This window comes from Schistocerca nitens, chromosome 10 (genome assembly GCF_023898315.1).
Source record: "Schistocerca nitens isolate TAMUIC-IGC-003100 chromosome 10, iqSchNite1.1, whole genome shotgun sequence".
In the NCBI taxonomy this organism is placed as follows: Eukaryota; Metazoa; Arthropoda; class Insecta; order Orthoptera; family Acrididae; genus Schistocerca; species Schistocerca nitens.
The window spans coordinates 199757599-199785529 of NC_064623.1; the positions used below are offsets into that span (position 1 = coordinate 199757599).

At 43.4% G+C, this 27931-nt stretch overlaps 1 protein-coding gene across 1 annotated transcript in view; it reads left to right on the forward strand.

Moving 5' to 3' along the window:
* Positions 1 to 27931, forward strand: part of LOC126209992 (trichohyalin-like) — a 190313-nt gene that overhangs the window by 79774 nt on the left and 82608 nt on the right. The window contains exon 3 of the mRNA XM_049939101.1: positions 1568 to 1931. Within this exon, the coding sequence (XP_049795058.1) occupies positions 1568 to 1931 (364 nt within the window). The remainder of the gene's footprint in view (positions 1 to 1567; positions 1932 to 27931) is intronic.

Below are 27931 nucleotides of genomic sequence, written 5' to 3' on the forward strand. Positions count from 1 at the left end.
TGCACCGTGGCGGAGAAGGAGAACTGTGCTTCCTATGAGCCTTCTTGGAAGGTCGTTTGGTGGAAGTACTGTTCGATGGCTGGGACGTCGAGGTACGTAGGAAGTCTGCACGGGACGGTTCCTTCTTGAAGGCCCGTGCATCTGACTTCTGGGTCTTCGTCTTAGCTGAAGCTGATGAAGGGGCTTGTGTCTGTGGGGTGATGGGAGGAAGAGGGGATGTCGACCGCGCGATCTTAGCACTGGCCGAACGGACGACCGTGGTGCTGAAGGTCAGTTCGCATGTCTGGGTTGCCACCTCCCTGGTAGTCCGAGGAGAGGCGAGGACAGTACTGTATTTCCCCGCTGGGAGCAGCGTGGGCTTCCTACTAGCAAACAGCTTGCGAGCAGCCGAGGTGGACACTTTCTCTTTGACCTGAATTTCTTGGATACAGCGTTCTTCCTTATAGATGGGACAGTCGCGGGAGGACGCTGCATGGTCACCCTGACTGTTCACACAATGAGGAGACGGAGGTGGACAGTCGCCCTCATGGGCATCCCTGCCACAAGTGACACATTGAGCTGCATTGGAACAAGACTGGCGAGTGTGATTAAAATGCTGGCACTGGTAGCAGCGCATAGGTGTCAGGACATAGGGGCGAACAGAAATAACCTCGTAGCCCGCTTTGATGCGCGACGGCAGCTGAACACTATCAAAGGTAAAGAAAAGTGTCCGGGTCGGTACAAGGTCATTGTTGACCATTTTCATGACCCTATGGGCAGCCGTCACGCCCTGCTCAGCAAGGAAAGACTGAATCTCCTCGTCAGTCAAATCGTCGAGGGATCTAGTATAGACCACACCACGAGACGAATTCAAAGTGCGGTGAGCCTCCACCCGGACAGGGAACGTGTACAGGAGTGTGGCTCGAAGCAGTTTCTGTGCCTGAAAGGCGTTCTCAGTTTCTAATAACAAGGTACCATTATGCAACCTGGTACACGACTTGACAGATCAGGCTATGGCACCTACGCCCTTCTGGATAACGAAAGGGTTGACAGAGGAGAAATCCTTTCCGTCCTCAGATCGAGAAATGACGAGGAACTGTGGGGCAGGCGGTAGTACTTTTGTCACTGGTGGCTGGTCATGTTTCCGTTTGGGGGCAGAAGTCCAGAGAGAAGAAGAGAAATCCATTGCGGAGGAATCCCCCATGATTGCCAGCGTCTCCGATGGCGCGCTCCTTCCTTATGGGGACCCTCTCAGAGGGCACTCCCGCCTTAGGTGAATGTTTACACCTCAGGTCACACCTCCCGAGAAACAGACGGAGGGACCAATCGGCATGGTCAGAAGATATCAGCCTAGGCAATCACCCCTCCCCGGGCCTGGCCTTTACCAGGGGGTACGTGCGTGCCTTACTTGTCTACCCAGGGCAGGGAATTACGCATTACCCCGTCACCGGCTACGCGTGCGAACACGTGGGTCGGCCTTCTGGCCTGCACAGGGAGGAAGGAAGAATAGGAAAAGGAAGAGAGAGAGAGAGAGAGAGAGAGAGAGAGAGAGAGAGAGAGAGAGAGAGAGGACAGACTGTCTCCGAAGGCAAGGAGAAGGAGGCAAGGAGAAGGAGGCAAGGAGAAGGAGGCAAGGAGAAGGAGGCAAGGAGAAGGAGGCAAGGAGAAGGAGGCAAGGAGAAGGAGGCAAGGAGAAGGAGGCAAGGAGAAGGAGGCAAGGAGAAGGAGGCAAGGAGAAGGAGGCAAGGAGAAGGAGGCAAGGAGAAGGAGGCAAGGAGAAGGAGGCAAGGAGAAGGAGGCAAGGAGAAGGAGGCAAGGAGAAGGAGGCAAGGAGAAGGAGGCAAGGAGAAGGAGGCAAGGAGAAGGAGGCAAGGAGAAGGAGGCAAGGAGAAGGAGGCAAGGAGAAGGAGGCAAGGAGAAGGAGGCAAGGAGAAGGAGGCAAGGAGAAGGAGGCAAGGAGAAGGAGGCAAGGAGAAGGAGGCAAGGAGAAGGAGGCAAGGAGAAGGAGGCAAGGGAAAGAGTAAGGAAGACAGTCAGATGGAGAAGAACAAAGAAAGGAACCAACCAAAGGAAGGAACGAGAAGTGAAAAACCAAAAAGACCACAAATATAGGTCGTGGAACCGTCCATCTCCGGACGCAGGCGCTAACTACCCCCTTGAGGGGGATGGACTCCTTTTAGTCACCTCTTACGACAGGCAAGAATACCTCGGGCCTATTCTAACCCCCGGACCCGCAGGGGGGACTTGATGGTATGGCGTCGCTGTGGGAAAACTTCAAAACTAACAGATTACTGCATAAAAACATGTAGAACAAAGCTTAGAGCTATAAACAGAGACATGCTGCCATCAAAAACTACCACAGTCAAACTTTATTGAAAGACTTGCCACAAAACCAATGTTAATTTTGTTCATACATGAACACTGTTAGTAGCACCAACATCAGTATCCAGAGACTTATGCATGAAAGGAATGGGAAATGGGTAGTAAACCAAACAAAACTCCAGAACTCAGTGGAATCCTTGTAAGATTTGGTACAAAATTCACAACTGAGTAAGCTCCTGTTTTAGTTGTTATATACTGTAGATCCCTTGAACAAAAAACATGTAATCAGCTAGTGAAAGAAAGCACAGGTAAAATTTGTCTTGAGAAGGGTAGCATATGCGACCTACAAAACTTATATCCAATCTACTAATACCCATCTGTTGTAGAACACTGAGATATGTCATGTTTGAGTTCAAAGAGCATGAACTCAGCACCATCATTATATGGACACTGGTTGATGGGGATAACATCAATTTCTCCTTTTGTTACATTGTGTCCTGAAAACCAGGGACTATGGCAATTACGAGCAACTTAAATTGGAAATACCAAATAGATAATATTGTGGGGAAGGTGAAACAAAGATGCGCTTTGCTGGCAGAACACTTAGGACATGCAACAAACCTACATTACACTTGTCCGTCCTCTGCTAGAATATTGCCGAGAAGTATGGGATCCTTACCAGGTAGGATTGATGAAAGACATAAAAAAAAAACACAAAGAAGGGCAGCTCGTTTTGAGTTATCATGCAATAGTGATGACAGTGTCACCGATATGCTATGCGAGTTGGGGTGGCAGTCACTGAAACATGGGCGGTTTTCTTCATGGCGAGATCTGTTTACAAAATTTCAATTACCAACTTTCTCTTCCGAATTGTGTAAATATTTTGTTGACACCCACCTACATAGGGAGAAACAACCATCATAATAAAATAAGAGAAATCAGAGCTCTAATGGAAAGATTTATATGTTCCTTTTTCCCACGCGCCATTCGAGAGTGGAATGGCAGAGAAGTAGTATGAAAATGGTTCGATGAACCTTCTGCCAGGCACTTAAGTGTGAATTACAGAGTAACCATGTAGATGTAAATGTAGATGTAGATGCAGTGTATCTCTAATTCTGAAAAGCATCTGACACTCTACACCACGAATGTTTATTAATGAAAGTGTGACAGTGGGTGTTATTAAACAAAACTTGTTTCTGCATTGATGATATGTAGGTAGGAAAGAAGGAGCATGTTATGTAGAATAGAGAGTCACATCAACAGAATTATAAGGAACTTCAGGCTTTCCCCAGGGAAGTGTGTTGGGTCTGTTGCTGCTTGTATTGTGTATGGATGACATGGAAGACATTAGAACTAGTAACCTGATGGTGCAGTTATCTATAAGTACTGTCTGGAGAAAGCTGCACAAATATCCAGAAATATCTTGGCAAGATTTCAGAACATTGCAACAACAGGTAACTTGTAATGAAGGTCCAGAAATGTAAAACAGTGTCCTGCACAAAACAAAATGTTGTATCCTATGACTGTGACATTCACTACAGAAAACAGCCTTCAGTTTACTCAGACAAAATATCTGAGTGTAGCAGTTCATTGGGGGTATCAAGTGGAATGGGCATTAGGCTTAATAATAAGTAAGGCACATGGTACATGTCACTTCATTGCGTGGGTACTAGGAAAATGGAGTCCGTCAGCAAAAGAGACACTGTACGATTGATGAGTCCATCTTAAGTCCGAATACTGCTCATTTGTGTGGGACTCTTACCAAATAGGATTAACATGGGATATGGAATGTATACAAAGATAATAGCAGGTATTTTTTCAGGTTAGTTTGACTTACTGGATAGCGTCACACAAATTGCTAGATTCACCCCATAACTGCCTAATTATGAAGTTTTCAGGTCCAGAATTAAGTGAAGAATATGGGGATATTCCTGATCCCTCTATGTACCACACCAGTAGGGATTGCAAAAGCAATATTAGTTTAATTAAACTCCAGAGCCATTTAAGTAGTCAGTCTACCTGAACTTCAGATATGATTTGAATGGCAAGAAAACTTAATATATTACAATGCTAAGTATCCTGTGCCATGCACTTAACAGCAGTTTGAAGATTATATAAAACTGCAAACAAAAGTTTCTATTTTGGTTGCCTTTTTTCTCTTAGGATGGACTCCCCACTGAAAGTGCCATATACAATGCCAATTTCACTGACTATGTATTATAATGCCTGAATGAGAAATTCATTTGCACTATTTTTATTGTTATCTGGATGAGGCATGAATTATTTCCCGAAGAATGGAAAATCTAGTAGTAGCTGACCTCGTGGAAGATGAGTTTGGATTCTGGACAACTGTAGGGACACATGAGGCAATACTGACCCTATGACTTACCTGAGAAGATGGATTAAGAAAAGGCAAATCTATGTTCATAGCGTTTATAAACTAAGAGAAAGCTTTCAACAATATTGACTGGGAAACTCTCGTTGGAATTCCAACAACATCAGGGGTATAGTACAAGGAGTGAAAAGCTATAGTCAAGGAGCATGAAAGACAAGGAGTAGTTGAGAAGGAATGAGGCAGAATTGTAGCCAATCTCTGATGTTATACAGTGTGTGTATTGAATGACCAGTAAAGGAAATCAAAGAAATATTTGGAGTATGAATTAAGGTTCAAGGAGAGTAAATCTGAGGTTTGCCAATGACATTATAATTGGGTCAGACAGCAAAGGACTTGGGAGAGCAGCTGAACAGAATGGACACTGTCTTGAAAGGAAGATATGAGATGAACACAACAAAAGCAAAACAAGGACAATGAGATGTAGCATATTTACTCAAATCGAAGCCGCACCTTTTTTCCGGTTTTTGTAATCCAAAAAACCAGCTGCGTCTCAGAATTGAGTGCAAAGTAAGCAGAAATTCGGAAAAATATTGGTAGGTGCCGCTACAACTAACTTCTGTGTTGAATATATGTAGCGCTACTCAGGCACGCTTTGAAGGCACAAATCTCTGCGTCAGTAAATAAATTTAAAAAAAAATTTTTAAATATAAAACGGTGGAAGACGAGCTTTTTTCTCCACCCCGAGTTGCGACCACTGCATTTTCATACATTATTCAATGTAATAGATATAAATTCTGTATTGTTCATCTTCGAATGTAGCAGCATTTCAATGTACTACGAAAATCCGACTGGCAAGCCTGTTTGGGATGTTTGTCAATATGGCTAACTCTTACGTTCTGAATTTTTTCCTACCTGTGAGAAGAGATGGTTGCTAATAGGAACTTCCGTGAATTGTGAATCACATGCAGTATTCTCTTCACCATAAGAATAATACGAATATAAACATTTTGTCACATATTCTTTTGTGTTTGCTGCTATCTCATTTAAATCCTGTCTGTCTAATAAACTACAAAACTAGAGTGAGACAACAGCAAACGTGAAAGAATATATATATTATGTCATGAAACTCTTATTCTTCTTATGCCTAATAGTGATACAGTTAGAAATGAAGCACAGCAATTGACTAGATTTTAAATCTAAGATGCCACTAATTTCTGTGCAGAATGCAATGTACAAAAGAGGCATCTGCAAAGATTTTGAAACGGCGAAAAATTTTAGCTAAACTTTCGTTCAGAACATCTTGTATCCTACGCAGTCTATTATTTGGTTCTTGTTGATCATTATCAAAGAAGGCAGCAGTGTTAAGTACCAACAAATAGCAGTCTCTTGCCATTGTTTCGCTAATGAGATGATTCTTCTCTCTCTCTTTCTTGTTTTTATTGTAAGCGTCTGTAGCGTGCGCAATAGCAAGCCATGCCGCGAGTGGCGACAGGCCGTAAATACTCTTATCAGAAGTGACAAACAATGCATGACAAAGTACAGTAATGCATTTTCAGCTTAAAGTGAAGTAAACACATATAACAAAGAGAATGGCACTTATCAGATCAAAGAAAAATAAGCAATCAATTCAAACCAGACGAAGCATGTGAAAAAGGAAAGATACCCATATAAATACGGATGGAGCGCCTGACTCAAAGCAATGGCTACCCGGTAAAGTTTAACTGCTAAGCTTACAACTCGGACCAAACTACTATAGCTGTATCGTCATTCATTCGTCCTAGATTGTCTCATATTTCAATGGACCAACTTTGTTTCGATCTCGAGGTGCGGCTTAAAACTTTTCTCTCCCCTTGAATTTAGAGTCTCAAATTTCAGGTGCGGCTTAGATTCAGGACAACTTTTTTTCCTTGATTTCGAGTCTCATTTTTCAGGTGCGGTTTAGATTCGAGTGCGGCTTAGATTTGAGTAAGTACGGTAGTTGAATTAAATCAGGTGATGCTAAGGGAATCAGATTAGGATATGAAGCACCTATAGTACTCCATGAGTTTTCCATTTTGATAGCAAAGTAACTAATGGTGGCCAAAGTAGAGAGGATACAAAATATATGAAATGTAGACTGGCAATGGCAAGAAGAGCATTTCAGAGAAATTTGTTAACATTGAACATAGCTTAAAGTGTGAGGAAGTCTTTCCTGGAACTATTTGTCTGGAGTGCAGCCATGTATGGAAGTGAAACATTGACCATCAACAGTGGAAGTGAAACATTGACCATCAACAGTTGGGAAAAAAAGAGAATAGAAGCTTGTGAAATGTGGTCCTACAGAAAATGTTTAAGACTAGGTGGGTGGATGATGTAACTAATAAGGTGGTACTGAACATATTTGGGGAGACAAATTTGGGGCTCAACTGGACCAAAAGAAGGGATGAGTTGATAGGACACATTTGGGGTCATCAAGGTGTCTCCAGTATGGTGGGGAGGGAAGCAGGGGGGAGGGGGCTGGTAATAATCTGGGAAGGGAACGAAGAATCAAGTGATGAATACAAGCAAATTCAGAAGGATGTAGGTTGTATTAACACCGAGAGCTGTAACAAACCAGTCTTCGGACTCAAGACGAGAACAAGAACAAGAAGAAGAAGAACAATGAAAACAACAACAACAACATGAAGAACTGAGATGCTTTTGAGGTACAATGAGTAAGTGGTCCACTTCTTACTTAACCAAAAGGACGCAAAGTACTGTGTCAGATAGAAGATTCATCATGAAAGCATCTTGAGTGGAGAGGGGACAATTTGCTACTGTTGTCCTGTAGGATTCAACTGCAGAACCACTCCTGTTCTTGTTTCATGTAACTAATCTTCCACTTTACACTGGTAAAGCAGAAAGAGTACTGTTTTTGTATGATGCAAAAGTCATAATACAAGCTACAACACCATGTCCCGTAAATGAAATGTTAAAAGGTATCACTAACTGATTTTTAGTAAAAGTCTTTCACATAGCTTTTAAAAGGTACAATTCATTCAGTTATGTACAAGTTAAGAACATCATAGCAATCAAAAATATGGGACATCAGGCAAGATAACCTGCACAACCAGCTGTTGAAAATTCCTCAGTGCCCTTTTAATTTTAACTGGAAATCACATGTTATAGATGTTCAGTAACCCTCAGTTTCAGTTTCAGAAACTTTGCTCTCTGCATCATTTCAGACTTTTGTGAAGTAAGCTAATTTTGTGAAGCTTTCATCACCTACTTCCATTCACTGGTGTCAAATGAAATAATTTTCTGGGTCAGTTCTATGCAATACACAATATAATTCACAGACGTGTAGTAAGAATATTATCCGATTTATTTACCTCTGTAGACAAGAAAGCTAATGCACATCTGTGTAGGAGCTCAATGCTAAGGTTTGCTGGTTTGATTCCTGGTGGTGGAGAAGAACTTCAATGTTAGTATTTGGCCGGCGAGGAGAGAAGAGGTGGAGGCATGAAGGTCTTGCAGACTTATTTGTGTGAAAGTCCTGCATTAAATTCCAAACACTACCACCATCACCTTGAACCAACAAAAGCATGACAAGCTCTCGCAAAAGTTATCCACAGAACATGTAAAAAATGAACCAAACCAAACTTTGTGATACTTTCTCCTCACAGCACAGTCCACTCAGTCTGCGATCTGAGTGAGATGCCCCATTTTCCTCAACCTTCACTAACCAATATTTCCTACTCCAAGGAAGAAGAAATGTACAACTCAAAAACCAAGGTTCTTTTTTTTTCTTTTTCTTTTTGCCAAGTATGGCACTATTATCAGTTTTAGTACTGCATTATGTTGTCAGAAAAGTGCACATTGGATGAGGTAACAGTAGAAACTAAACCCTAATATGTCGGCTGCCATAGGTACATTAGTAAAGATTTGTTAGGGAGCAGTATCTGACACCAGCACAGAAGAGGCAGTCATGACATTTTAATCACTACCTTGAAAAAATAAAATTACATAATAACTGTTTGATTGTTTCCAGGCAAATCTCTGCAGGCCTGATAAATTGTGTAGCATTTTTTGCATTTAAAGGAGGATAATGTTGCTACAACCCGAAATTTAGTGGAAGTATATGACATTGTGTCATCACAGGATGCAATTATCAGATGCCACAGACACTTTCTGAGTTTTTTTGTTTAAAAACTTTACAATCTGGATGACATCTGAAGTTCACTGAGGCTTTTTGCAGATGATGCTGTGGTTTATCGAGAGGTTGTAACAATGGAAAATTTTACTGAAATGCAGGAGGATCTGCAGCGAATTGACGCATGGTGCCGGGAATGGCAATTGAATCTCAATGTAGACAAGTGTAATGTGCTGTGAATACATAGAAAGAAAGAACCCTTATCATTTAGCTACAAAATAGCAGGTCAGCAACTGGAAGCATTTAATTCCATAAATTATCTGGGAGTACACATTAGGAGTGATTTAAAATGGAATGATCATATGAAGTTGATCGTCGGTAAAGCAGATGCCAGACAGACTCATTGGAAGAATCCTAAGGAAATGCAATCCGAAAACAAAGGAAGTAGGTTGCAGTACACTTGTTTGTCCACTGCTTGAATACTGCTCAGCAGTGTGGGATCCGTACCAGATAGGGTTGATAGAAGAGATAGAGAAGATCCAACAGAGCAGCGCGCTTCGTTACAGGATCATTTAGTAATCGTGAAAGCGTTATGGTGATTATAGATAAACTCCAGTGGAAGACTCTGCAGGAGAGATGCTCAGTAGCTCGGTACGGGCTTTTGTTGAAGTTTCGAGAACATACCTTCACCAAGGAGTCAAGCAGTATATTGCTCCCTCCTACGTATATCTCGCGAAGAGACCATGAGTATAAAATCAGAGAGATTAGAGCCCACACAGAAGCATACCGACAATCCTCCTTTCCACGAACAATACGAGACTGGAATAGAAGGGAGAACCAATAGAGGTACTCAGGGTACCCTCCGCCACACACCGTCAGGTGGCTTGCGGAGTATGGATGTGGATGTAGATGTAGACCATAGCCTTGACAAACCATGTTGAGAAATGAAACTGCTTAAGCTGTGAAACCCTTTTATTCTTAGACACTATCAGTTTCAGAACACTTCCAGCTGCATCCTCAGTGAAAAAACAACCATGTAGAAAACAAATATTTCCAAATATAAGGTGAAACTACAATGAAACATGTACTCACTGGAGTTAAATGATTTATACAACTATTATAGGAAGATCCAGCACTCACTGTCAGTCCCATAAAATATGTTATCCCCAGAGATGTGTATGTTCTAGAAGTATTAAGACTGTGTTTTCATCCTTCTTCATTTGTTTTATGTAAGCATTCTCCACCCTAAGGAGGAATTTGCACAATGCCCTGATGAATAGGAAGGAGACTTAAGAAGCAGTTGCCAAATGTTACTGTGTAAATCAGAAAACACTATTGTATGCTACCTAGGTGACAGTCTACTGGCTAAAGACTTTTGACCACTATAATACCAGTATGTCAAGGAATCTGTACTGCCAGATATGGAGTCCCATTAAAACCTAGAATAAAAATTGATTCTATAAGAAACAGGTGTAATCCATGCCTTAATGGTTGGCTAGCAACAAATAACTTTCACGCAGTATGAAAATGACAATGATCTAATTACATAGATATAAATCTACTAATCAAGTGGTGGCAGAAAATGCACATAAAAGAAGGTTGTAATTAGGCAAGCTTTTGAAGCCAGTAGCTCCTCCTTCAGGCAGAACAGTTGAACGGGAAGGAAGATGGCTTAAGGGAAAGGACTAGAGAGGTCTAGAAAGTTGGTTGGTTGGTTTGAGGATTAAAGGGACCAAACTGCAGAGGTCATCGGTCCCTTGTTTCATAAACACACAGAGCACAGGGAAACCATCCATTAGTCATTCGAAGTGCAAGATAAAAATTCCAGGGGAAGAAAATCCCCAAGGTCAATAATAAAGAAACATGGAAAATGGAGCACAGCAACAAAAACAACACAGAGAAGAAAGGCAGAAGGAAGTAAAACTGTACAGCAGAGGAATGAGGCTGGCTGATCACGAAAATAATAGAATGAGCCAGCCACACTGCAACACGTTAAAACCCCCAGCCTGAAAGTTTAGGGTGGAGTTGGATGACAACACAAAACTAAGTAAAATATACAGCTCAAAAGAGGGTCACGCAATAAAATTAGAGGGACCTATAAAAGCCACTTGCTCGAATAAAACTTAAAACACGATCTGCCATAGAGAAATTGTCACCTAAAAGAGATAATAAATCACCCTGGAGATTAAAAGTTCACCTGAGGGTGGTTAAAAGAGGACAGTCCATCAATATATGGGCCACCGTCAGAATCGCACCACAGCGACAATGAGGGGGGTCCTCTTGACGCAGCAGATGACCATGCGTCAGCCAAGAGTGGCCAATGTGGAGCCTACACAGAACAACAGAATCCCTGCAAGAGGCCCACATGGAGGAACCCCACACAGTCGTGGTCTCCTTTACCTGCCGCAGCTTGTTGGGTGCAGACAGAGTGCGCCATTCGTCTCCCCACAACCCAAAGACCCGACAGTGCAAAACCATTCGGAGATCAGTTGACGGGAGGCCGATCTCTAACGGCAGTGTGCGGGTAGCCTCTTTGGCTAACTTGTCGGTGAGTTCGTTTCCCGTGATCCCAACGTGTCCCGGGGTCCATATGAACACCACCGAACGACCACGCTGTTCAAGAGTGTGAATGGAACCCTGGATGGCACCAACAATTGGATGGCATGGGTAGCACTGGTCAAGAGCCTGCAGACCACTGAGCGAGTCATCGCAAATGACAAAAGACTCGCCAGTGCTGGTACGAACATGCTCAAGGGCACAAAAAATGGCTGTCAGTTCTGTGGTGTAAACACTGCAGCCTTCCGGCAAGGAGCGCTGGTCGACATAGTCCGCATGAGCGTAAGCGTACCCCACACGGCCATCAACCATCGAGCCATCGGTATAGATAACCTCTGTGGCATGGTATGCACCTAGGAGAGCAAGGAATTGGCGGCGCAAGACTGCAGGAGGAACTGAATCTTTTGGCCATCGGGAAAGTTCCAGCCGAAGCAGCGGCCGACGAATACACCAAGGTGGTGTATGTGGGCGGACCTGGAAAGCAGATGGAAGAGGCAAACACTCGAGTTCATTAAGGAGCGACCAAACATGGATCCCAATCGTATGGCCTGATCGTGGCCGCCGGTGTGGGGTATGGACTGCCGCATTAGCGAAAAGGAGACGATAGTTAGGGTGACGGGGCGAACAACGGACGTGGGCAGCATAGTTGGCTAACAGCTGTTGACGCCAAATACGAAGTGGAGGAACCCCAGCCTCAGCAAGGAGGCTATTAACAGGGCTGGTGCGGAATGCTCCTGTCGCCTGTCGAATCCCACAGTGGTGAACTGGGTCCAGCAGTTGCAACGCTGAGGGCGACGCTGAGCCATACGCCACACTCCCACAATCCAGTCGAGACAGCACGAGAGCATTGTAGAACTGCAGCAGCGTATTACGATCTGCACTCCACATTGTGTTGCTGAGGCAGCGGAGGGCATTCAGATGCCGCCAGCACTGACGCTTGAGCTGACGAATATGTGGAAGCCAAGTAAGCCGGGCATCGAACAGCAATCCCAGAAAACGGTAAGTGTCAACAACCCTGAGCATGGCATCCTGAAGATAGAGCTCAGGGTGGGGATGGACAGTGCGACGCCAACAAAAGTGCATAACACAAGTCTTCGCAGGAGAAAATTGAAACCCATGGGCTAGGGCCCACGCCTGCGCCTGCGCCTTGCGTATGGCTCCCTGCAACCGACGTTCTGCAACACTAATGGTGAAAGAGCTGAAAAAGATGCATAAATCGTCAGCATATAACGTGCGTGAGACAGACGACCCTACTGCTGCTGCAAGGCCATTAATGGCCACAAGGAAAAGGGGCACGCTCAATACAGAGCCCTGTGGAACGCCGTTCTCCTGGATATGAATTGACCTATGGGATGTGCCAATTAAAACGCGGAATGTCCGAATAGATAAAAAATTCTGAATAAAACTGGGGAGACACCACCCGTGCAACGTGGCGAGAATATGGTGCCGCCACGTCGTGTCATATGCTCTGGAGAGATCGAAAAAGACTGAGACGAGGTGTTGGCGCCTGGAAAAAGCAGTGCGGATTGCAGACTCAAGAAAGACCAAAGTATCGGTGGTGGAACGGCCCTGACGGAAGCCGCTCTGGCACGGAGCCAGAAGACCCCGAGACTCGAGCAGCCAACACAGCCGTCGACTCACCATGCGTTCCAATAGCTTGCACAGAGTATTTGTCAAGCTGATGGGCTGATAGCTATCCACATTAAGCGGGTCCTTACCAGGCTTCAGCACCGGAATGACGGTACTCTCCCGCCACTGCGACGGAAAGACACCATCGCCCCATATGCGGTTGAAGATGGCAACAACACACCGCTGATTGTCCGGGGACAGGTGTTTGAGCACCTGATTGTGGACGCCATCTGGCCCAGAGGCTGTATCGGGGCACTGTGCCAGGGCACTCTGGAGTTCCCACAAACTGAATGGGGCATTATACGCCTCAGGGTGGCGAGAAGCAAAAGAAAGCAGTGTGCCTTCCTCCCGGCGTTTGAGCGCGCGAAACGCAGGCGGGTAATTCCCCGACGCAGAGGCCCGAACATAGTGCTGTGCGAAATGCTCGGCGATTGCATCAGCATCGGTGGATACTGTCCCGTTGAGGGTAAGCCCTGCGACACCTGTAGAGTACTGCAATCCAAAGATGCGCCGAATCTTCATCCACACCTGGGAGGGTGAAGTACGGGAGCCAATAGTGGAAACTTACCTCTCCCAGCACTCCTGTTTCCGCCTTTTGATGAGCCGCCGTTCCTGAGCATGGAGACGTTTGAAAAAAATGAGGTTCTCCAAAGACGGGTGCCGCTTACGTCGCTGAAGAGCCCGCCGACGTTCTTTCATGGCTTCAGCGACCTCTGGAGACCACCAAGGCACTGACTTTCACCGGGGCCTCCCTAACGAACGAGGAATGGTACGTTCCACAGCGGAAGCAATCGCTGCAGTCAGTGTCTCAACCGCCACATCGAAGGTACCGTGGGGGAGAGAGTCAACAGTGGCAGCAGAGGGGATCATGTCCCAGTTTGCCTTGCTAAATGCCCATCTAGGCGAGCGTGCAAGGGAGCGACGCTGTGGTAGTGAAAGGAAGATTGGAAAATGGTCACTACCACACAAGTCGTCATGGACTCTCCAGTGGACCGATGGTACAAGCCCTGGGCTGCAAAACGACAGATCTATGGCCGAGAACGTACCATGCGCCACACTGAAATGTGTGGCGGCGCCAGTGTTTAAAAGGCAGAGGTCGAGTTGGGAGATTAGATTCTCGACATCTCTGCCTCGGCCAGTAATCTTCGTTCCACCCCACAGGGGATTGTGGGCGTTAAAATCCCCCAGGAGAAGAAAAGGCGTGGGAAGTTGGGTGACAAGTGCAGCCAATTCGGTCAGGGAGACTGTACCACCTGGAGGGAGATAGACACTGCAGACGGTTATGTCCTGGGTAGTCCTTACGCGGACAGCCACAGCTTCCAATGATGTTTGAAGGGGCACAGGAGCACTATATACAGAGGTAAGGACATACATGCAGGCTCCACCTGACACACAATTGTAAGTGCTACGGTTGCAGTAATAACCCCTGTATCCACGAAGGACAGGGGTCCGCATTGCCGGGAACCAGTTTTCCTGGAGGGCAATGCAGAAAGCAGGTGTTATGCTTAGAAGCTGACGTAACTCAGGTAGATGGATAAAATAACCGCCACAATTCCACTGGAGGATTGTACAAAGCGTGTCCTGTAGGGGCATGCAGGCACTGAAACATCAAATTACTTCGCAGGGTCACATGCTGCCATCGACTGAGAGACGGACGTCGCTACGTCCATTGTTTCTGAGGAGACGGCGAGATCTAGGTCATCAGGGGACGCAAAGAGCTCGACCTCATCCTCAGAGGCTGAGCTGACAGGAAGCGGTGGCGCTGGAACCACTGGGTCCTTAGGCTCCTTAGAGAGCTTCCTCTTCTCTCTCTTGTCTTTTGGAGGAGGGTTTACATGCTGGGAGGCCTTTCCTGACGCATTATCAGGAACAGACGAAGAGCATGAAGCCCTTCGACCAGCAGCTGGTGGCTTCTTCAGCCACTGGCTAGTGTCTTGTGAGACACTGGGGAAGTCCTTGGAAGGGACTCCCCCAAGGGATCCCTTCCGAACAAGTGAGGCTGGAGGAGGCCCGTGCGTCCCCGGCTGAGAAGCCAGAGAGGGCTGTCGCCTCTCCGGCTGAGAGGTGGGGACTGACGTCCCCAGTTGTTCGGGGTGCACTGCTCCCAAACTGGGTGTGTTGGGAGCAGTGGAAGAGAGAGTGGCCTCCACCTGTGGTGGGGCAGGCGTAACGTGACTGTTTGGTGGACCAACTGTGAGAGGAATCTTTGCAGGAACTGGTGGCGGCAGTGTTACAGCAGCATAACTCCTCAACATAGGTGTGGGGTTGAGCCGTTCTAATTTCTTCCTCGCCTCTTGGTAAGTTAAATGGTCCAGAGTCTTAATTTCTTGTATCTTCCCCTCTCGTTGGTAGACTGCACAGCCTGGCGAGCAGGGAGAATGATGCTCCCCACAGTTAACGCAGGTGGGAGGTGGAGCACATGGAGCATTGGGATGAGAAGGTTGTCCACAATCTCGACACGTGGGGCTGGCAGTACATCTGGAGGACATGTGTCCGAATTTCCAGCACTGGAAGCATCGCATAGGGGGCGGGACATAGGGCTTGACATCACACCGGTAGATCATGACCTTGACCTTCTCAGGCAAGCAGTCGCCCTCAAAGGCCAGGATGAAAGCACCGGTAGCAATCCTATTATCCTTGGGTCCCCTAAAGACACGACGAACGAAGTGTACACCTCGTCGTGCCAGGTTCTCACGTAGCTCGTCATCAGACTGTAGCAGAAGATCTTTATGAAAGATAATCCCCTGGACCAAATTTAGTATGGGGAGTGACGGTGACGGGTATGTCACCAAGCTTCGCACAGGCGAGTAACGCCCTTGACTGTGCAGAGGAAGCTGCTTGTATCAAAATGGCCTCGCTCCACATTTTGGAAAGAGAAGCCACTTCCCCAAACTTATCTTCAAGATGGGTCACAAAGAACAGAGGCTTCGTCCCCAAAAATGAATCCCCTTCAGTTCTGCTGCACACAAGGTATTGCGGTGAATATGGCTCCTGTCTGTCCGCAGCCCTGCGTCCCTCCCAGGGCGTGGTTAGGGAAGGGAACGATTTGGGGTCATATACCACAGCGTTAAAGTCGACTTTACCGCGCTTAGAGACGTTGGTGGTCGTGCGACCACCGGATTGAGACTTTACCCGCTTCATTGCGGGGTATCCGCCCCGCTGCCACCCACTCCGACCAGGGGCTCTCCCCACAGGCGCCACCCAGCCACAGCAAAGGCCACCTGGCAGGATGGCCGTTGTCAGGAGTCCTGATACCCCAGACAGACGGGCATCTACTCCTTGGCTTACGGGGGGAGGTGTCAGCTCAGGCATCGGCAGTACGATCCCTGTGTTGTCAGGGGGCTACAACCTAGAGTGTACATGACGACCCAACCACAACGGGCTGGCTACCGTGCTGGATTTTGGGTGCCATGGGTAGTCCATAGTGATCGTGGGTGCAGATGGTGATGCACTAAGGGGGTAACTTACACAATTCGTCAGCTGTGTAAGCCCAAAATGAGGGATGGAGGGTGCAGTTACGACGCCAAGACGATAACGAGTGCGAAGTTCTTAGGGCACAGAGGACGCATGGTGCACCACGTAAGGTGTCCTTCCCCAAACGGCTCATACTTCTGTTGAATTTGGAAAAAAGGAGGTCAAACCCCAATGGGGACCATCACATTAAAGGCCGAAACAGTTGAGACTCCTTTTAGTCGCCTCTTATGACAGGCAGGAATACCGCGGGCCTATTCTAACCCCCGAACCCGCAGGGGAGGAGAGGTCTAGAAAAAAGGTAGATTTTGGGAAGGTCAACTGGAACTATGGGTCAAGAGAGACTTACCACACAGGGTGAGAAGGAAAGACTGATTGCTGGGGACTGCATTGTATGAGATTTAAAAATTTTGGAGCTGAAAGGTGGAAGACTGGATAATATGCAAGATGCAGATTACTGATTAAACATCACACATGAGTTAATATGAGTGAAAAGATAAGTGGATTGTATGTAACAGAGGTCAGATGGTGCAGTGAAAAATAGACAGGTAAGACAATGAAAGATGTAGAAAACTAAAACTGAGTGACAGAAGGAGAACTTACTGTGAAGAAATGCCAAGACAGAAGAAATTAACGTAAATTAATGCCAGGTGGGTGGTAAGAACCAAGGACATGTTTTGGCACTAGTTTCCCCCTCCAGAAATCTGAGAAACTGTTGCTTGGGGGAAGATTCCGAACAGTACATGTGGTGAAACAGGCACCGAGGTCACAACTGTGATGATGTAGCACATGCTCTGCAACACTATATTGTGTGTTGTCAGTATAGACCCTCTACCTACTCCCATTCATCCTAACTGATAATTTGTTGATAAAAGGCCGAACAGTGTTTACGTAACAGTTTGTGTATGACATGTGTCGGCTGGAACAGTTGATGGTAGGAGGGTGCATGTGGCATGGTACATCTTGCATTGGGGCAGTTGAAGGGTAGGAGCCATTGGGTAGGGAGATGGGTGCAAAAGGAGCACAGGGTCTGACAAGAATATTGCAGATATTGGGAGGGTGGCAAAATGCTGTTCTAGATGTGGAGAACAAAATTTTACATACAATGGATCTCATTTCAGGACCTGAGAAATTGTATTAGAACACATTATATTAGCCCACACACACACACACACACACACACACACACACACACACACACACACACACACACACACACAGTCTCTGGCTGCTATAGTGTGAAGAACACTTACTGAAAAAGCCCACCAAACTGAAGCACATAATCCACACACCACCACACAGTGCATGGTGAAGGCATATTGCACCACTTCCAGTCATTACCCCAAAAGTAAGGAGCATAGAAAGCAGGGTAAACATGGATTCATGACCAATAAAACAAGCAAAGATGCAAACATCATCAGGTAAGTTGATGCAGGGTATTCTTTGAAAGTGCCATTGTGTGTTGCTGTCAGATTATAACGACAAGGAGAAAACCTCCACATACTGGTGAAATCTCCAAATGAGGTAATGCAAGGCTGTCAGGGTGAAGTGTCACAAGAAGCTTAATGAGGTCATATTTTTGCTCAATGACAATGTATCAGCTCATTCTGTACAGAACAGACATGTCGTCTCTTTCAGCTAACAAATTTTGCCTCATCCCCATATTCTCCACTTAGTGATTTTTTTCCTCAGACATAGAAACCATTGGGTGGCAGCGATTTTTCAAATGGAACGGAGTCCATTTTTAGGGTGGAACATTTTCTGAACGATCAAAATGCAGACTTCTACAACTGAGGTATCTGTCAAGGAATATGTAATTCGAAAAAAATATGTTGCATCAACCTTTCTGCCTAAAAAAAAAAAAAAAGCCTTGTTCTATAATCAGTTCAGCACTGTAACGCAAGTAAGTTACTGTACATGCACAATTGTGTATGTACAAAATCGCTACAACAACATAGTCGAATTGTTGCTGGCTACTCTTGTGGACAGTATACAAGGATTCTCTGAATCCAAATACAGCAGATTAAGTGAAATCAAAGAAGACTATACCATAAAGTAATTGTGTACTGTTGAAACTATGGATGTCGGAGAAGAAAATTCTGCAGACGAATGGATTCCAAGTAAGATGCTGCTGCTTCAGATGCTGAACATGTTGTTTGCACTTTCAGTGATCAATAAGTCAAAAGAGATGAGCAATAATAGTAGGAATGACACTGGTAGAGTTGATTAAGACACTAAAGCTATTGTGTCTTCTTCAGATTCTATGTGGTAAATATAGAACCAAGAAGAGTATAGTTTTTGAGGGAATAATTAGAATTTTACAACCACTTCCCCATACCATAGAGAGAATGGCAGTTCTGCTTACAAATGGCATATTCTAGAAGTTTGTGTCAGTGTTCTGTGATCCATTTTACATTTTATAATGGCAACTCCCCCTCATTCTTTCATCATCACAGATGCTGGCATGAAACTGGACTGCACAAATTTACTGGTTTCATTTCTCAATGGCTTCTTGAACCAAACTTTTTTGTCATTATGCACAGTGACCTGCACAGTCCATTTTCTGGATTTGAAGATGTGTTCTTCATGGCTTAAAAAATTTCTCTGCAGAAAATCGCATTCTGTCTGCTGTCATGTGCTGTCTTTTCATTTGCATTCCTTCATTTTTGGGACAGAGCCAATGAAATTAACCTGATCAGAAATTGTTTTACAACATATAATAATCAAAAACAAATTAGTTTATCTATTTGTAATGTTTACAGTGTAACCACCGGTGTTTCTACGAAACACCATATCACACCTGGCCATTGAGCTTTTCAATTTTCAGTACAAGGAATATTCTTAAATATGCATTAGTCCCTAATCATGATCATAGAAAGAGAGACAGAACCTGTTGGCCTTTCAGTTCAGCACTTTGGCGTGCAGTTGTTTTGGTGGCTGTCTGCTCTACTTCACACCTGAAATGCGCGATATCATTATGGTGATGGGAGAGGGCACATGCAGAAGTCAGTCACTAACTGGAGTTTACATGGTCACTTTGTGAAAAGAATGTTGTTTCAGCTGTCTATTCCAATCTCATTGGAGATATAATAAATCTCTCTGCTTTATAATAGTTCTCTGACTCCAACCAGAAAAGAAAGAAAAGAATTAGGAAAATCTGAATGTAAATAGCTTCTTGTGAACATACAACTTGACTGATTAATGTGTGTCACTGAATAATTTGGCAACTGGGTTTCTGTATGTATCTACATGTATTGTCAGCTTTCTTATCTTGAAATTCTACTTCAGTATGAGAACCAACTGGATTTAGATGACCATTTCAAGGTCAGAAGTGTGTACTTATATTTACCACTGAACTAGCTCAACAGCTTGACTTATTGGCAAGTTTGGTGGCTTCAAATGTGACCACTAACTAGGCTGCAGACTGAGTTAGGTTTATATTGCCAATACACATTCTCAGTCAAAGATAAGGCAACATGGTGCAAACTTACATGATGTCCAAAACCCCTGGATCAGTTCCAACCACATTTGGCACACCAACAACAAGCTTCACAGGTATTTGCAGTGTGGGTGTTAGAAACCCCTAGCTGACACTGAGGCTGAGATGTGGGCAGATAGCACAGGTGGCATGTCATGTCTGTGTAGTATCAGTCTCTTTATTCAATTCTTTGGCTGCTGGAGGGGCAGTACATGGGCAGGCAGCGGCAGGGAGGATGAGATGGAGAGAGGGAAAGGAGGAGTTGTGGAAGAAATGTACATGTAGAGGTTTGAGTGTAAGGTGGTCGAAGTGTGGGAGGTGGAGGTAGAGGTAGAGGTAGAGGTAGACATAGACAGAGTGGAGGGAGGGGGGGAAATGGGGGGTATGTATGTGTCAGATGCAGATGTAGGTGCAAGCAGGGTCACAGGTAAAATGCTGGATTGGATTGTGGACAAATGTTGTGCACAGGGTGCTGCTGCTTCACCCACCTACCTCACAAGATCAAATGAGTCAAACATGTGAACGTCTTTACAGAGAAGCCTGTGTGTTGCTATTACTCTGTTGAAGGCTATCATTCTGATTTTTTTTAAACTGTCCAAAGCATTCCAAACTACAAGTACTTTCCTTATGCTGGACTGACTATTGGGGCCTGTAACAATCCGATGCATCACAGCTTACTCAAATAAGTTTCTTTTGTGTATAATGATTCATTTATCTGGACTTGTCTCAAGGCGGTGTATTTGAATGAAATATTTAGGTAACTTTGGTAATGTTATGTGTTACCCAACATATACCTATTAATGGAATTAGGCTTGTAGGCTGGTCAGAAGTTTTGTTATTTTTCATGTATGTAAACTGATAGGGATGGACACCACACTTGTTCAAGACAGAATAGTACTTGCAGCCTCAGGACAACTCACAGCACAGTGCCTGCAGAGCATTACATTATTCTGTGCTACAGCATCCTGTCTTGAAGATGTGTGTTAGGCCAGTCAATTTTAGAACTGTCATTCAACTGTCAAACTGGGTTCACGTTATGTCAGATCAGATGTATGAACATTGTTTAAGCTATGTTACCTTGCATACAGCGATTTTAACCAAAGGTGCAATTGCAATATACCTCTGTTCACAAGACACCTTTTATTCTCTCTCTCTCTCTCTCTCTCTCTCTCTCTCTCTCTCTCTCTCTCTCTCTCTCAAACGCACACAAATGTACACCTCCCAATTGATTGCTACCTAGCAGTGAGATCTAGCTTTTCCTGCTCACCTCATTTCTGATGTGCATCATAATAAAAATTTAATAGTATGCTGCACCCTACTTTCTTCTAGAGCTCAGTCAGTTTCCTGCCCTCAACCAGGTAACAGGCTGTATTCATTCTTTTGCTCAAAAATAAGGGAATTATCCAAACTGCTGTCTTTAACTCTACCTTGATTCTTTTTATCCCCTCCAACAGAACTAAATTTTTTCTATCTCAATTTGAGCTTAAACGACAGAAGGCTTTTATCTTTGCCATTAGTTCTGTGATCTTCATGTCTTTTACGCATAACCTTCATAAGCCCTTGGCCAGGCTCACTGGGAATCTCTTGTCCTGTCCCAATACAGCTGCCCCTGCATCTGAAGAGAGTTCTGCAGTCATGTCGTCCAAAGTGTCAGGTCTTAGGTTACAGTTGGTACCTCAGAACAGCCACAAATGAGAGTTGCCAGTGGAAACACAACTTGCTACATTACACAGCATCCAAAATGCACAAATGTTCTTTTATTTGATGAAACTGTGTGACATAGGTGGTCAGGGAAATCAGCCATCGTAAGGCCCTTATACTGAGAAACACATTAAATGATCCAATGTAGTAATTCTAATATGAGAGAATAAATATCTTATGGAGGGCAAACAAATGACCTAAAAAGATTTCTTATGGTCAGAGGATGGCAGAGGCACATTCTGGAAGTGAGAATAACTGTAACAGAATTCAGGATTACTTTGGTCCAATTGTGGAGTATCATCCAGATCTGTAAGTTATCTTAGTCCGTTCACCCCCAGGATCATACTACGACAGCAGTAGGGGAGTCAGTGTTTACAGCAAGATATATGAGGGGTGGTCAAAAATTTTATAGCCTAAGTTAGTTACCATATTGCCTTGCACAAATACCACCAGCTACTTTTATGGTGACCCTTTCTGGGTATGCAAGTCAAATTTCGCATCTCCAGCTTTGTTAGTTTTGCCACTTGGATGTGTTTTATATCTTAGTGTAAGCAAAATGGTGAATATTGAGAGAATAAGGAACTGTGCTGTGATTGAGTATCTTCATTTGAAGGGAGTGACCCAAGGAAATTGTGGAGGACATGTGGAATATATGTAAGGACAGTGCTCTGTCTTATGAAACAGTAAGAAACTGGGTGTCCAACTTCAAACATTGAAGAACGAGTGTTGAAGACATGACAAGCAGTGGAAGACCTATCGCCATTACCACTGATGAAACAGTGACTGCAATTCATGGTACGATTTTGTAGGATCATCGAACAACATTGCAGCACGCTGAAACCACATTTGGAATCTTTCATGGGCATGATCACAACATTGTTGTTCATATTTTGGGAATGCAAAGTTTCATCTCAGTTGGTCCTGGAAGACTTGAATGCAGATCAGAGGTGGGAACATGTGCAGCATTATGAAGAAATCGTCCACCAATCTGAAGTGGATGAAGACAGCTTTCTTGCAAGGAATGTGATAATGGACAAAATGTTGGTTCACCACTTTGATTCGAAGACAAAACAGCAGTCACAACAATGGAAACATCTTTCATCCCCTACCCCAAAAAGATTCCAGGTGCAAAAATCAGCCAGTAACTTATTGGCATTGGTCTTCTGGGATGCAGAAGGGGTAAACATGGCAGATTACTTGCGAAAGTCTGCAACTATCAGTGGATCATACTATTGCACCCTCCTGCACCATTTGAGAGAAGAGATAAAGGAAAAATGTGTGGAAAATTGGCACATGGAGTTCTTTTCTATCAGGACAATGCATCAGCACACAAAGCCCTTGCAACACTGTGACGGTGGGTTTGAATTTTTACATTATCTGCCACATTCACCAGATTTGGCTCCATAAGTCTTTTCTTTTTCCAAACCTGAAAATGACCTCAAAGAACAATGATTTTACAATGATGATGCAGTGAATGCTTGGTTGGATTTGAAATTAAAGAATTTTTATTTGAATGGTTTGAAGAAGTTATCTGAGTGTGCCCACATATGTATTAGTGTACATTGGTATCATATTGAAAAATAAATTGATATAACCCCCTATCATAGAGTGTCCTAAGTAATTTTAAATTGGTGAAATTGAGGAACTAATTTGAAACCATGGGGGTACTTGCAAAAGAGAGCAGTAGACTCTTGTCAGGAGAATCATTTTCATTATCATGAGTACCTTTGAGTGTGCTGGTGCAAAACAGACTTCAAAATGGCACTGGTGGAAAGAGAGAAAGTCACAAAATATAATTGGACAACCAGGTAGACATGTGAAAAATTAAGAAACCGGGGGGCAATGAATTCCCTCTGAGTAATATGTAAACTCAATTTGGAGTTCTAGATGAAAATGGTGCATCTTATTTTGAAGCATAGACCGGGGTAATACGAGGGCGACAAAACCACTTGCCAACAGAAAAATGCTCCTATCTGAGCACAAAAAGGCAAATATGCTCCTGTTTAATAAACTGATTAAAAAGTGGGGTACTAGCTGCCACAGCCGGCCGAAGTGCCTGTGTGGTTCTAGGCGCTGCAGTCTGGAACCGTGTGACCGCTACGGTCGCAGGTTCGAATCCTGCCTCGGGCATGGATGTGTGTGATGTCCTTAGGTTAGTTAGGTTTAACTAGTTATAAGTTCTAGGGGACTAATGACCTCAGAAGTTGAGTCCCATAGTGCTCAGAGCCATTTTTGAACTAGCTACCACATTCTATCTTCCGCACCACTTTTAAAATGTTTCCCAAAAATTTTGGCATTCGAACAAATCTTTATCTTTTCACATGCACCTCACCTCTCACTCCCACAAGCTCCCTTAACTGTAACTTGCTTACACTCACTAGCCATCACACCAAGTCGCTTATACCCATCAATCATTGTCGTTTTTCTCTCTATCTCTGTAACAGTCCCCTGTGTCATAGTCTTAGTTCCCTTCCTTCTGTCCTCCTGCTATTATCTCCTTTCACTGCCACTCCCTCTTACTGCTAATGTCTCATTCTATCCTTTCAATTGCAAATGTCTTCTCACTACTGTTATCTTCTCTCTTCTTTGTTGCCATTGTTGTTGACTTTCTCTGATTATCACTCGTTCTCACTCATACTAATTTCTTCTTCTGTGGATTTTTCTCCTAACGGAACTGTCTTTTACTATTTTCTTTGCACTCTTCTGCCACTGTCATGTGTGTTCCACTCCCACTTTGTTCCTCTCTTTCTCTCAAACTCTCATTGTCTATTTCACTCCACCCTTTCTATACCACAACCATTGTATAGTATCATCCATTATTTATTACTTTTCCAGCATTTAACTGCTGTTTCCCTTCTTTCCCTGCTATTGAAACGAATGTCACTTGTATGACAAGTATTTCATGTGTCAGTAACATTTTGAGATTTTGCTTCTGTGAAACAGAGTAAGTCAAAGGTAAATTTACACCTCAGTCCAGAATTTACATGCACAAAACTGTCATATGTGCTCAAATATTACAAGTTTAGGTTCCAGAACCCTTCTGATGACAACAGGCACTTCACTTCTCCATTACTAAGTCACTTTATTCACTTTGTAAACAATGTTTTTTGCCTCACACTGCATTTATGTGCATATTTTAGAAGCACAGGTAGGCTAACTTTGAAACACAGTATCTTGGAAATGGTTACAGATATCTATAAATTTTCAACTTTTTTCAGGGCTGGAATCTTAAGAATGTGTCATAAAAATTACAGCCATTTCCTGTACATAGCCGTCTTGGAATCCGTGGCTTGCATTTTATACTCGAAAATCACATTTTTGGGGTATTTCATGATAATGGACACTGATATTTGAAAACAGGAAGATGGTATTTCTAGATAAATGCATAGAGATCATATCCTTAAAACTTCAGCAGTTTGATCTTGTTAGTTATTTAATTTATCCAGAGCTGACAAACAAATGCTAAGAAACTTTTTTTGTTTTTGTTTTGGGTCTTTGCAGGAACCACAAATGATCTAACTGATGCCTCCACGAGCTGCTTCAGGCACACTGTAGACCACATTGAACACAAAAACAACCAACCTATTTGCTCCATTTTCCAAACCTGAAAAACTTGTGTAATATTTAAAAAACTGACCCTGTACTGCAGGATAGTTATAGTTACACAAATGCTTCCTAGCCCAAGGGCTATGCAAAACACTTGACCCTAACTTTCTGTCACCAATAGACCCCAAAGTCAGAGACCTGGAAAAACCACTTTTAATGCATTTGGGAAGCACTGGTACGACTCACAGTCATATGTATTCCAGTTGAGGTTGACCAGGCAACAGATAATGATAGCAAGGGCCACATTAACAAATGTCAATTATATTGTAAGTTTTATGGAAGGATGTGAACAAATTATTAGTCAAGGACTGAAAAGGCTCAGTCTGCATACAGTACAATTCAAAAACATCATTTATCAAGTGCCGCAAAGAGATGTTATATTGATACCACTGATGTATATTTAATAACTGAAATCTACTCATCACCAAGCACACACACACACACACACACACACACACACACACACACGTTAAACTTATAAATTGATTACTTTCATTGTTAAACTATAAATTATTACCCGCGAATTACATTAACTGTAAATACTCAATAGGATGTTTTATAACCCCCATTTATACTCATGTTCCATTAGTTAAATATTGGAAACTTGTGAAGGATGACATTTGAGACAAATCATTCCTAATAGAACTTGCAGGGTACAACAGTTACCCCAGGTGCCTAAAATAATTGATCTTTATATATTCATTCCTCACAATATTTTGTCCCTTCCTATTGAAGTAGACACAAACAAAACAGTAACTTGTTATACTCATATAGCCCAAGGCAAGGAAATGATGTTAATTCATGATTCCAAATGTCAATACACAAAATGAAGCAAGCAACATTAAGTAATGATCACTTAAAAGTGATCAGAATAGCATATGCAAGCAAATATTTGTTTCTCCTCCCATCCCCCCTCCCCCCGCACACCCCACCGAACCCTAAGGCACCGTGAGATAATTTCCTAGAATTTGAAAGTTATTGCTTGTCCAATCTTCCCATTGTAGGTATTATATTCGTTTCTGAGCACTGGATGAAGGCTAATGAGCTCTCATTTTTAATTTTCCAAATAATCTCATGGCACTAGATATTGCAGAGCCCCTGAAAGGGTTGGTGACTGAATAATACAGCAAACAGTCATTACTTGCAGCTACAGATCAACAGATGGAAACATTGTTCACTTTCTAAAAGTCTGTAATCTCAATTACTTATTACATTTCAAAAAGGAAAAAAGTAATTCTGTACTTTTATTTTAATGGAAATTAGCAGTGGTGTCATATGAAGCCAGTGATTTAAGAAAAGAACTAGCAACTTTCTCAATGGAAAATACTCTAAAAGAACCTACTAGACTAACTCCAACTTTCTGTCTTCCATTGACACTATCACTGTAAATCCCTACTCTGCCCCAGTAATAAAACTTGAGACCTTGTCAAATGGTCTCTCTGATGGCAAAGGCCTCCTGTTAGATGTAAGCCTACAATATGAAGTAAATTCCATGTCCACCTCACTCAAAATAATTCACTGGAGGTGCCTTTATGATCCTGGTAGTTAGCAATTATTTAAGGATTTGGTAAAACACAGTCTTTGGTAAATGTTTACCTGGAAGAAGACACTCACTCATAAAAAGGCTAAGAATTTTGATGACACTCTGAAACTGAAAACGAAGGGTTGATAACACAATGAATATTCAGCTCCTACACAACTAAGCAAAGACTGTACAAGGAAAGAAAAAGTAACAGACACCCCAGTTTCCTTAATTATTTCAAAAAATATGAGAAAGTTCTTCAGGAACTGATATCCAAGTCAGATAAGCTCTCAGTCAACCAGTACATTAAAAATTCTATCAACACAAATAAAGCTGTGTGGAAAGTTGTCAGTGGTACTACAAGAACAAAGCCTAAACAACCACTGCCTTATTTTCTAAGTGAGAATGGGAAAGAATATCAGATTATAAAGAAATAAGCAAATTTTTTAATGCACATGCCACAAATAATGTGAGTATTCCTTCTTCAGGAATGACCAAACAACAAAAAAACCTTTTTGAAATAATGCTAAAAAAATCAGACAGGTCAATCTTATTAACATCAACGCCAGCTGCAGAGGTTATAAAAATTATCAGAGAATCAAATATCTCATGCTTTTGTGGTACTGATGGTTTGTCTGACTGTTTAATAAAAAACTGGCCACAGAAACTGCTGGATCCCTTTATGATGAAATAAACAGTTCATTAAGCAATAACTGCTTTCTGGAACTCTTCAAAATCTCAAGAGTCATTCTGAAAGTTGGCTGCTTCCCTGACTTCACGGAGGAAGCAACTGCGTCAGTTTCAATGGACATTAGAAGACAGCTAAAAAAGGCATGTGAAAAAAGGACTAAAAAAACAGTATACAAAAGTGGAGGTCTAAAACTAAAAATTAAATGGCCTTTGCCGTATTGCTTCAGTAGACAAAAAGTGAAACGCAGTTGACCACCCACAAGGCATTCGCTAAAATGGCTGATAAATCAGATGGCAAATCCACGCTGGAATGTCTATTGGTAAAAAAAGGAAAGGGCATTCCAACAGGTTGTGGTGGACAGTTAAAATTTGGGCGCAATGTGTACAAAGTGGTGGGGCAGCACCACTGATCAAATGACAATTGCTAAAAAGGCAGTGCCCAATACGCAGCCGAGTTAAAATATTCTCCTCCCGGTGAGAGGGCTGAGAGGAGGTCGTCCAAGGTGTTGGGAGAGGCTTAATAAGCCTAAG